The 12,571-nt window shown below is 38.9% G+C and overlaps 1 protein-coding gene across 2 annotated transcripts in view; it reads right to left on the reverse strand.

Annotated features, from left to right (window-relative positions):
- The window catches only part of myo10 (myosin X), a 258,827-nt gene that overhangs the window by 144,794 nt on the left and 101,462 nt on the right, over positions 1–12,571 (reverse strand). For both annotated transcript variants that reach the window (XM_008108850.3, XM_016992938.2), the window contains exon 3: positions 9,935–10,093. In XM_008108850.3, coding sequence (XP_008107057.2) covers positions 9,935–10,093 — 159 coding nt within the window. The remainder of the gene's footprint in view (positions 1–9,934; positions 10,094–12,571) is intronic.

A 12,571-nucleotide genomic window follows, 5' to 3' on the forward strand; every position in this document is an offset into this window, starting at 1 on the left:
ACATCCTTTACAAAACATGACAGCATGTTGAATTATGAAATAATAATATAAAAATAAAATTAAATATAAATTAATAACATTATTCACATTAATAGTGAAAATAAATGATAATAAAAAACTATAATTCCCTCTTGTCCTTCGCTGACCGTAGCATTTGTTGGATTTTCTTTGTGGGTCTGTAGATGGTTTGTAGGTTGTGCTTCTTCATCAGTTTGCCGATGCGGTCAGTGGTTCCCTTGATGAAGGTGTTCTTACCATACATCAAGGGAACCAGTGATCCTCTCACCTCTGCAGGAGTCTACCGTATACCATGCAGCTGTGGACAAGTCTACATAGGGACCACCAAACGCAGAGCCCAAACACCAGTCAAAGAACATGAAAGGCACTGCAGACTAACTCAACCAGAGAAATCAGCCATAGCAGAGCACCTGATGAACCAACCTGGACACAGTATATTGTTTGAGAACATAGAAATGCTTGACCACTCCAACAACTATCATGTCAGACTACACAGAGAAGCCATTGAAATTCACAAACATGTGGACAACTTCAACAGAAAGGAGGAAACCATGAAAAAGAACAAAATCTGGCTACCAGTATTAAAAAAACTCAAAAATCAGAACAGTAAATAAGAAGCAACACTCTGAGACATGGGAACTAGGGGCAGTTAACAAAGAATGCCCCCTGGCAGAAAGTAGCTAGTAGATGTAGCCATTCAATGCAAATTAGGGTGATTATCTGCAACATTTATGCTGGTCTCCAACTGACAAGAGTTCTTCTCTCACCCTGGACTTCCCACAGATATATATAAACCTTCCTTGCTTAGTTTCTCCATACCTCACAACCTCTGGGGATGCCTGCCATAGATGTGGGCGAAACGTCAGGACAGAATACTTCTAGAACATGGTTATACAGCCCGGAAAACATACAACAACCCTGTGATCTCGGCCATGAAAGCCTTCGACAACACTGGAAATAGTCACCTCATTCTTTATTTCCAGCATGATACAGTGTAAATTATTGACAACAGTGTAATAAAGATAATAGTATTGAACCAAGTATGAGGCAAAAATACTTGTGATACAACTTTTTATGACAAATCCACTAAAAACATCATTAGAACACATTTACTATCTAAACCAGGGGTCCCCAAACTTTTTTGGGGGGGCCAGTTCACGATCCTTCGGACTATTGGAGGGCCAGACTGTAGTTGGCCACCAAGCAGTAACAACAACAACAACAACAACAACAACAATAATAATAAAGAGGGTTGGAAGAGACCCTTTGGGCCATTGAGTCCAATCCCCTTCTGCCTTTGGGCACCAAAAGCACAAGCAAAGCACCCCTGACAGATGGCATCCCAGCCTCAAAGTTAATAATAATAATAATAATAATAATAATAATAATAATAATAATAATAATAATAATAAAGGCCACCCTACTGGGATCTGCGCGCATCACCTGAAAATACACCACACAGTCCTTGACACTTGGGAAGTGTTCAACTTGTGATTTTGTGATACGAAATCCAGCATGTTTATCTTTTTTGCTGTGTCATACAATAAAATAATAATAATAATAATAATAATAATAATAATAATAATAATAATAATTAGAAGAGAAGAAGAGAACCCTTGGGTCATTTAGCCCAACCCCCTTCTTTTGTGTCGTGGGGGCCGGATAAATGGCTTCGATGGGCCGCATGTGGCCCCCCGGGCCTTAGTTTGGGGACCCCTGATCTAAACCTTGAGATTTAGGTTTGAAAGAGCCCTTAGTCAGATAACTTTGGGATGAGATTATTCCCTTGCGTTTTTTAACCCTTAAACACTAGAAGGGGGTCATTTCCACTTTCCAGATTCACTCGCAGATGTAGAAAACATAGATAAGTAGACATATACAGTGCAGTACTTTTAGGGAAAGGACAGGTCTCACTTGTCCTTTCCCTAAAAGGTCACAATCCCATCTTCTAGTTTTATAGTGGTTTTATGCATTGCATTGTTCTTATCCTTTCCTGCCAGGTTATAAGTTTTTAAAAATGCTGTTATTGTTTATGTTTTATGCCAATTCTGGTTACTGGTGCAAGGTTTAAAATAAGTACTAGCCAGAGGCAGTCCAACATTAAGGCGAATGAAGCGGTCGCTTGTAGCGCAGCCCATGCGGGGGCGCTGTCGAGGTGCGAGGCCCTTCCTCTCTTTCTATCCTTCTCTTTCTTCTCCTTTCTTTTCCTCCTTCTGTCCTCCTTTCCCCTCCCTTCCTTCCTTCCTTCCTTCCTTCCTTCCTTCCTTCCTTCCTTCCTTCCTTCCTTCCTTCCTTCTTTTTCCTCCTTCCCTGTCTCCCCTTCCTCCCATTCTTCCCTTCACTTCCTTATCCTTCCCTCCATTCTCTCCTTCCTTTCCTTTCCTTTCTTTTCCTCCATTCCTTCCCCCCTTCCTTCCTTCAGGGCCAGCTAACACCTCCTAACAAAGGATTCCCCCAGACAAGAAGTAGCCAGGCCTTGAACCTGAAAGTCTTCTCAATGCTAATCAAGGTGACCAATTGAAACATTCACACCTGACTCAAACATACAAGAGTTCTTTCTCCCACCCTGGACATCATTCCACAGATATATAACCCCCACTTACCTAGTTTCCAACAGACCTCACAACCTCTGAGGATGTCTGCCATAGATGTGGACAAAACATCAGGAGAGAAGGAAGAACTTCCTCACTATGAGAGAGAGCTGTTCAGCAGTGGAACTGTCTGCCTCGGAGTGTGGTGGAGGTTCCTTCTTTGGAGGCTTTTAAGTAGAGGCTGGATGGCCATCTGTTGGGGGAGCTTTGAATGTGATTCTCCTGCTTCTTGGCAGGGGGTTGGACTGGATGGCACATGAGGTCTCTTTTGTAATTTGAATACAGATTATCTGATTTGAACTAGATTATATGGCAGTGTAGACTCAAGGTTCTTCCACACAGCTATATTACCCATTTATAATCTTATATTATCTGCTTTGAACTGGATTATCTTGAGTCCACACTGCCATATAATCCACTTCAGTGTGCATTTTATACAGCTGTGTAGAAGGAGCTTCATATAATCCAGTTCTAAGCAGATAATATAAGAATATAAATATACAATAGAGTCTCACTTATCCAACATAAACACCCTGGCAGAATGTTGGATAAGCGAATATGTTGGATAATAAGAAGAGATTAAGGAAAAGTCTATTGAACATTAAATTACATTATGATTTTACAAATTAAGCACCAAAACATCATGTTATACAACAAATTTGACAGAAAAAGTAGTTCAAAGCATGGTAATGCTATGTATTATTCTAATATAAAATAAAAGGTAAAGGTTTCCCCTGACGTTAAATCCAGTCATGTCTGACTCTGGGGGTTGGTGCTCATCTCCATTTCTAAGCCGAAGAGTGGGAGTTGTCCGTAGACACCTCCAAGGTAATGTGGCCGGCATGACTGCATGGAGCGCTGTTACCTCCCCGCTGGAGCAGTACCTATTGATCTACTCACATTGGCATGTTTTCGAACTGCTAGGTTGGCAGAAGCTGGAGCTAACAGCGGGCGCTCATTCCGCTCCCGGGATTTGAACCCGGGACCTTTCGGTCTACAAGTTCAGCAGCTCAGTGCTTTAACATACTTCTCCACCCTAATATATTAAATATACTACTATTGATAATATATAATAATAATATACTCTTTTATTATTGTATATTTGTATATTTTAAGTTGTGATGTTTTTGATTGTGAGCCACTTTGAGTCTTCGTATGGAGAGATAAAGTGGGATATAAATAAATAAATAAATGAGCCACATTGCTATCATTTTGTTCAATGCTACTAAAATGATGATCTGTGGACCAGTGCTGGTCCTTAATCGCTGCCTGTCCCTGGACAGGAAAGAAATATACAATTGTAGCCAGTGGGCCAAACATGCATAGATTAAGAAACAACAATGTGGCTAAAACCTCAATCAATAAGATGGTTAAACTAATATCTAGAACTTGGATACACTATAAAAATGTAACAGATTAGGGAAACAGACCTATTGACCTGCATTTCTAAAGTATTCTGGCATCTGGCTAGAATCCAAGAGCAAGCAAACTCATTCATTGTTTTATTGATCATTAATGTGTAGCCATTAGCTCCCTGATGGATCTCTTGAGAATAAAGCTAGACAGAAAAGTATGCTATAATTAGATGGATCAAATATTATTAGAGAAGCTTACTGAACCAAAATGATGAAATAAAGCAATTGCAGAGCCAATTAAGTGTGATGAAAACTGTTCAATACATTATTTGAATGCTGCAAGTTTAAGTTCCATAGTAGTTTCTTGATATCAAAGAATAATATACTTCCTTCCTAAAACATTTAAATAAAATTGTGATTTACTAGAAAACTAACCACAAAAGTGTGCCGGGGAGGGGGGGGGGGCTCTACTATATGGGGCTGGTCCAAGATGTTTTATTGCTTGAGGTCGCTTTTTCATAACCTTTTGCACCATCTCTTTGCCACTGTTCTCCCTGTTGCAGTTTCTTTCTTCTTTGTTTTACCTGCCAAATGGCAAATTCACTAAGCCAAGCCAAGCAAAGAACTTAAGGAATAACATATATTTGTGTGATCATGCATGTGCACCTTCAAGTTACTTGTTAACTGACAACAACCCCATGAATTTCATAGTTTTCTTATACAAGGAATACTCAGTGCTGGTTTTGCCAATACCTTCCTCTAAAATAAAGGTTGCGGCATCTGGTATTCATTGGAGGTGTCCCATCCAAGGATTAACCAGGACTGAATGGTGTTTAAGAGGTGGCTGCCTTGTTGCTGTCGTTAGGACACATCTTAAGAGACAAAAATGATATAGATCCATTTATTTGCTGAGGGCTCTTCCAGACAGACCCTATATCCCGGGATCTGATCCCAGGTTTTCTGTTTATTCCAGATTATCTGGCAGTGGGGACTCATATAATCCAGTTTAAAGGAGAAAACCTGGGATCAGATCCTGGAATAAAGGGACAGCCTGGAAGGGCCTTTAGAAACTTGTTAATTCAACAACTAACTCAGCAGCATGATATAGGTAGGTATGAAAAGAAATGTAGGAGAGTGGTTTGCTATCAAAAGAAAGATAGAGGAGAGTTAAATTATTCAAAACCCTTCCCATCCACCTATTTCAAAATAATATCCTTACTAAGTGAATGTCATAAACAAGAGAAAACTGACCTACAATATTAATGTTAACTGAGAGGACTAAATCATTTCTGATAAGTGAATCATTACCACGTGCCTTTGGAAGCCCTTGAAATATACCCACAAGCAAAACAAGATTTAACTACTTTTGAGAACATTCTGGAAGGGGGAAAAACACTGAACAAATTTCTTCATTATGCTGAAAAGAGCACATGTGTTAATGGAAATGTACAAATCACAGAGGATTCATGTGAGTTTATGTATTTATTTAATGGTTTTATTTAGCTCTCCCTCTCCGTTCTTAAATAGCCCCCTTTCATTCTGTTTTGACCTCTTTTTGGATTACATTTGCCAGAAAAAATTGGCTGTCTGAAATGTGTGGGAGGCAAACCCAGTCAAAGCCAACTCCGGCACCATAATTTAAATGCTCTTGCCTTTAGGTACATCACATATGTACTTATGTGGTTTTAAGGTCTCTTTCTCAAAACTTTCCATGTAAGCTTAAGCGGTCCCAAGAAAGGATCATTTCTACAAATCTTAGGGACATGTTCCCATCCCTTTGATAAAAGAAGATACATAATCAACATACCACAGGCAAATCTAATTTTGGATTTGAGCTTTTAAATACTCAAAAATTATAGCCTTCAAATGGCCATTTCACTGTATTTCTTTTGCTTTGCTTTAGATGAACCATCTCAAATAACTGTCTCCTTTAATCATGCATGGTCAAGGCACCACCAGAATATGTTGAAAGCTATCACATGAATCCAATGATGGCAGTGCAGCTTTAAGGACACCATCCAAAATTAAAAGGAAGACACAAACTTCCCAGTGTGCCATCATATTTTATAATATTGATTGTAGTGCCATCTCATTGGTAGAGGTGGGAGAAGAGAATGATGTTGATGAGTGTGCTGGGCCAGGGCTTCTTAAACTTTTCTACTCTTGACTCCTTTCGGCCCTTGAAATGTTTACGTGAGTCAGATACAATCAGCATTTGCAAGGCTTGCTAAACAGGCTGATTTTCGATTTTATGAAGTACAGCTGAGCATCTTCTGCAGAATCCACTGTAAACACTGCAGAAGAGGTTAGTATAAATGTCTAAAACAGCTACATGGTGATGCTCAGAAACCTTCTATTGTTGTCCAACCTTTCTGGACCCCATTATTGTGTTAAGGGGACCCTATTTGAGGTCATGACCCATAGGTGAGTTAGGCAAGCAGTGACAAACTGGTCTAGCTGCGTAAGGTGATGGCTAGAAGTGGTAGAACAACTTTTCACTACAATGCAGTTGTGTAGATGGAATATTGATCAAACCTTCACTCTTCAAATGTGTTCTCAGGTTCAACTCCAGGAGAAAAAAAGTCATCTATGTTTTTAGCATTATTAGCTGCTTTGAAACTCATTTAATAGAGAAAAATCAACTACTTCTTCTGCTTCTTCTGCCTCCTCCTCCTTCTAGAATAGGAACAGGTAAACTAAATACAGAAAGGGCTGACCTCATATCATCAGAACTAACATCAACTGAAAAACTGAAGTAGAGGACACTGTCAGATCAACAGTATTAGGCACCATTAGGACATCCAAATCATTCAGACAAATCACAAATCGGAGTAATATGAGCAGACATGGCTCTTCTGATGAGACAATGGGTCATCCACAGGAACATTAGCAGACTTGGATTCCTTCTTATGAACCGAAGAATAACTGAACTACTTATTTTGCTTATTGGAAGCACCAGAGACTTTAGACAGAGCCCGTATTGATTTGCATGGTGCCAGTAACTTCAGGTTTTTCCAGGATGAATCTAGAGTTGGTGGTACTGAGGTCCCCAGTTAATGAGTGCAATTTTATTAATACTAGTATGGTTCATCTGTACAGTGGATGGCAAAGTCAATGTTATTGAAATGGGTGAAATAATGTCTGCAGAAGCCATAAAAAGAGGCCTGTTTTGAGTGGTAATGTTAAAACAGTAGCCATACTTAATAGCCAACTCCCAGACAAGAGTTTAAGACACAAAGTCCTGTTCCCACGGGCCTGGTGAGAAAATGCTCTACAGTAGGCACACTTATGCACAACACGAGCATTTCCTAAGCAAAGGAAGCACTTAGAATGACTGCCCATCTGGCAGTTTTTTTCCACAGGAGATATAGTTATTAAGCTATGCTGTAGATACCATAAATCGGAAAAGAGTTAAGAATAAAGAAGCTGAAGGAGAGTAGCTAATACACAGTTCCCCATGATGTAGCTGCAATTGCGGACAAAATAAAAACTAAGTAAGTTTGAGTAGGAAATGTTCTGGCGGGATAGTCAGGACCTCAGCAAAAGAGATCTAGCACTACAAACTTCCAAATATGTTTTTGCATAGACACAAAGACTCCTATATGTCCTTCTGAAAGTATTCTAACCCTACAGACACCAATGGTGTGATGCTCAAGAGCCATACTGCCATGGCTAAACTGAAGAAACAATTAGACAACAATATATTTTTCTTTAGAAGGCAGGGAGTATTTTTGAGTATAACTGGATTTTTAAAGTTGTAAAATCTTTACTTCCATTGGAATACCATCCAATTAGGCATCTTTCTTCCAGCAGATTGGAGAGATATTGAAATATACACTGTTGTTTGTATCAAAGCAATCTGACCTCCAAAACTTATCTAGGTCCAAAATTCCAGAATCAAAGAACTGAGAATAGAAATAGCCATGAACATCAAACCTAAATGAGCACTATATTTTCTTCAACAACCAAACAAACTGCTGTGGCTTTTGTTTGATCATACCATGTACTTGGTATCCCAAATACAAAGATACCCTAAATAGTTGTGGGATATTTTGATTTATTTTCCTAATGTTTTCATTAGGCATTGCTGACCCAATACAGACTTAAGCGCCAGTCTTAGGGCACTTTGAGGCAGCACTAAATCACGGGTTTTAAACAGGGGCAAAAAAAAAAAATCCCAGGACTTCAGAAGAGGTCCACATACAGACCTGTTAGTCCCAGAATTTCTGCCTCCGTTGTCTAGATTTACTGCTTTGTTCTGAGATTTAGAGGCTCCCAAGATGGTTGCTACAGGACTTCTGCCAGAAACCACAGTTTTTTTAAAAAAAATGTGAATATACGGATATATGGGTCTCTGCAAAAGTTCCGTTCTTTGTCCTGGCCAGAAACACTGTGCCCTCCAGACATTTCATGAAGTATCTGCCACACAAACAAACCTCATGGGGCAAGACCACTTCTGTCGAAGTCAGCACTGCACAACAAAACAGGAACAAACACTTTCAAGCCAGGAACAGAACTTTGTCATGATTGACACTTTTTAGAGCCTGGCTGCCTGGTCATCTGTCCAGACAGATTTTGTTGTGTACTTGTGGCATGGAACAATGGGGTGCTGTTCCTGTGTTATACATTGCTATTCCTATTAGCCACCTGCATCAACTTGGCTCTCAGTATTTACATTCCTCTCCAGCACATCCATGTCCCAACAGCAGTAGTACGTTTTTGCCATTTACTAAACTGTAACCATGTTGTCAGCATACACCCAATGAGGAACCAACATGTATAACCCGGCAACATCATCCTATTGTTCCCTGGCACAAGTACACCACAAAACCTGTCTGCACAGATGGCCATACAACAAGGTCTGACTAATTACAGTGATGATGACATTCTGCTCCTGGTTTGAAAGTGTCTGTTCCTGTTTCATTGTGTACTACTTAATGTGAAAGTACTTGTTACACTCCAGAAACTTCATTTTTCTGCCACAAACTTCATTAAACAGGTAAAGGATGAAGTTCCTCTTCCCAGGATAACGTTTTTGCCTTCTACTCAAGTGTCACCTTCTTTTCAGGAACAGACAAATCAGAAACAAACATCAAAAACCTGGGAACAAACCCAGATAAAAAATTCTGTGATTTCCGATTGCAGGGACACACAGACATGCGAAGATCTGGATAGTTGGCCAAAAACCGCGATATTCCCACACCTGGAAATCTTCCGTTTTTTGCCTTGTAGGGATTGCTGCCAGGTTTACAGGGAATGGCATCTGGCCACCCTCCTGATTGCTGCGGGAGCTCCTGGGATAAAGGTACTGTCTGGATGGGCCCTGACTCAAGTCTAACACACACCTTTTTTGGCTAAAGTACATCACCAAAATTAGGGTGTGCATTAGATTTGACAGTGAAACAAGAGTATGACAAGCCCAATAGTACAGGCAAGGTTGTATCGGGGAGGCATGCAACAGAACAGCTAACAGGTAATAAATAATAATATTTACTGGTGCATTACATTCACCAGCATTTTTTTGTTTCAGGATTTTGAAAATTAGGATGTGCGTTACATCTGATGCTGCATTAGACTCAAGTAAAAATGGTACTTATCTCAGTCCCCAGGAACAAGCAAGACTGTGATATCCTGTGGCTTGAAGGTGGGATATTTCATCTACACATAATTTTTGGCATCACACCATGCAACTTACATACAACCTTTGAAGCAATCATTCTGCTTTTTACAAACCAATGATTAAACATATTATCAATTCTATCTATAAGAGACCCACAATAGACTAAATTTACCAATCAATCTGTTGCATTTTGACAGTTTAATCAAGATTAATACTAGAATTAGTCCAACACCACCATCTTTCCCTCCTTCTTCATGTACAATGTTCCAATCTGGAGAAATGATTAGCTATGCAAACTATTCATTCCATACTCCAAAATATTTGCTAAGCATTGTTTGAGCCAAACTTACATAAATTTTGTCTTGCTGATAACGCTGGAATAAGTTATGCATTATGGCGCCCTCATGGAGGTCTATTAGTGCTGCCATGTCTTCCAGGCCTTCTGTGCTTGTAGGCTGCATAGCTGTTACTTTTTGGTGTGTAATTGATCTCTGTTTGTAAGTATATACCTGAAAAAGAAAAAGAAAAACCCAATAAATATTGATAAATAATAAAACTTTATTTATACCCTGCCACCATCTCCCCGTGGGGACTTGGGGCGGCTTACATGGGGCAGAGGCCCAAACAACATAAGGACAAAATAAAGCAAGATAATACAAATCATAATATAAAAAAGATAAAACAGTAATACAATATACCAATTAAAACAACAATACAAGGATAAAATATTGCATTTAAAACACATAAATGGTAAGACCGTAATAAATACAGAATAGATGATTAAAAACCCTCTGGGGCTCATTAATTAATGACTGAAATAATTGATGGTTCTTTCCAAGTTATATATTTCCAAAAGGCAATCTTATACTCAAATACAAAGTGTGCGTGTGTATGTGTATGTATACGTGTGTGTGTGTGTATCTCTTCATTGAGTTTTTCTGTACAGGTTAAAATAGAGTAAAAAGAAGTGGGTAAAATAATGGAAAAGGAAAAGATAGGAGAAAAGAAAAGAAGAGAGAAAAAGAATGTATAAATAGTAAAGAATAAAAACAGGTTTTCTTAGTTTAGTCTTGACTCCCAAACATCTTTATTGAGGTTTCAACCTTTTCCTTCTTCCTGGAATTTGGTTCCAGTCCATCTCTTTCATTGGGTTTCCCTTATTTTTCGAGATCAGATAGGTAAGTCTGTCCATGTTTCTTATTTCTAAAATTTTAAATATTTTTAAATTGTGAGTCCTAACTTAACTTTGAAGAATAATTCACTCTTTCTATCAACCAAAATCATCCCTCCACATAACACAACTCTAGATCTTATTAAACAACTAGAAAATAAGATATTAATTCGAAGGCTTTTAGGAAAGTTTGCAAACTGCCCTTCACATTCACTGGGCTTATGGCTCCAGGACAGCTGGGAAAGTAAATTGTCAAAAAAATTTTTTAAAAAAACTATTCTTCTTCTGGAAGATAACCACGGATTCTCACTGGAGGACCTAAACATTCTTACGATAAATGTTCTCACGCTGCATGACCTAGAGATTCCTAAACAGAATGTTTTAATCAAATCTGCAAATAATCAAATCTACAAATGTGGAGGGCTGGCTATATAAGTAAATCAGAAATTATGCCTATAAATGTGATTTCCATATAATGCTCACAGTTCAGACTGAAGCAAATTAACATGAAATTGTTTTGTAGACCAAGGGTCCCATTTTTCTACCAATGAGGTACCTCACTATGTACAGAATTCCAGAAATGATGTAGTGACTACAACTGATTCACTAAAATGTAGAGGAATAACAAAGAAATATCAACAGACTGTGGAATAGTGGAGAAATATTCATATAAAGCAAGAATTATTATAGGATAGGCAATATAGATTTTATACATCTTTTGCTGAATTCTGATTATCAGTGACTGGTCCCTTGGACCCAAGCTCTTAACTGTTTAGGTGCCCACCATTATAAATCAATATTCATAGAGAATCATAGAATCATAGAATAGTAGAGTTGGAAGAGACCTCATGGGCCATCCAGTACAACCCCCTGCCAAGAAGCAGGAAATCGCATTCAAAGCACCCCCGACAGATGGCCATCCAGCCTCTGCTTAAAAGTCTCCAAAGAAGGAGCCTCCACCACACTCCGGGGCAGAGAGTTCCACTGCCAAACAGCTCTCACAGTTAGTTATTAACTGGAAAAGGTTTGGTCACCCTATTTGCCAGGCAAGTATTCTGAGGAAATTGTATCAACCAGTCGGCAAAATGGTATTCCTACTTTGTAAAGCTTTCCTAAAAACAAATTATTTGCTGTTGCCACTGCCAGAGCTCCTACTTCTTCCACTATTTCTTGTTCTCCTCCCTTGGCTGCCCAAAGTGACCTTTTCTGGCAGACAGCAGAAGGGAAAGGGGAATCTGGGTGCGGCTATGATTGTACTGGCATTTCTTCAAGGGCATGAGTTGGCCTAAAGACTACATGTTGCTAGAGGGTTGTAATTATAAGTTACAGAAAAGGTGTATGGATCTCATGGAATGTAAAATAGCAATATGTTGGGCTAGGTTAAAAATGGAACCTCTATCTCAAATGCCTTGTTCATATGGTTTTATGCCTCAGGCAAGTTTATAAGCAAGACACAACTGGAATTGCTAACCCCTATCACTACTACTTTTATGTAGAACTTCAAAGAATACACTTTCTTGACAGGAAACTTTTATGGCCAGCGCACATGATTAGAGGAATTCCTATTTAATTTTTTTTAAAGAACAATTAGTGCTTTTGGTCATCCTAACATTTTAGAGGCTATGTTCTACAGGCTAATTATACCTTAAACGAAGAAGTGTTTCTTTGGTTTTAAAACCTGCTGCCTTTCAATTACACTGTTTATTTGGAAGACACCGATGCCGGTCAAATGTACCATCATACTACATAAAGGAGATCCTTATACATCACAGAGACATAGCAAGTAATTTCCAGTGACCTTCAAGTAATTCCCAAT

This window comes from Anolis carolinensis, chromosome 4, assembly GCF_035594765.1.
Source record: "Anolis carolinensis isolate JA03-04 chromosome 4, rAnoCar3.1.pri, whole genome shotgun sequence".
Taxonomy (NCBI): domain Eukaryota; kingdom Metazoa; phylum Chordata; class Lepidosauria; order Squamata; family Dactyloidae; genus Anolis; species Anolis carolinensis.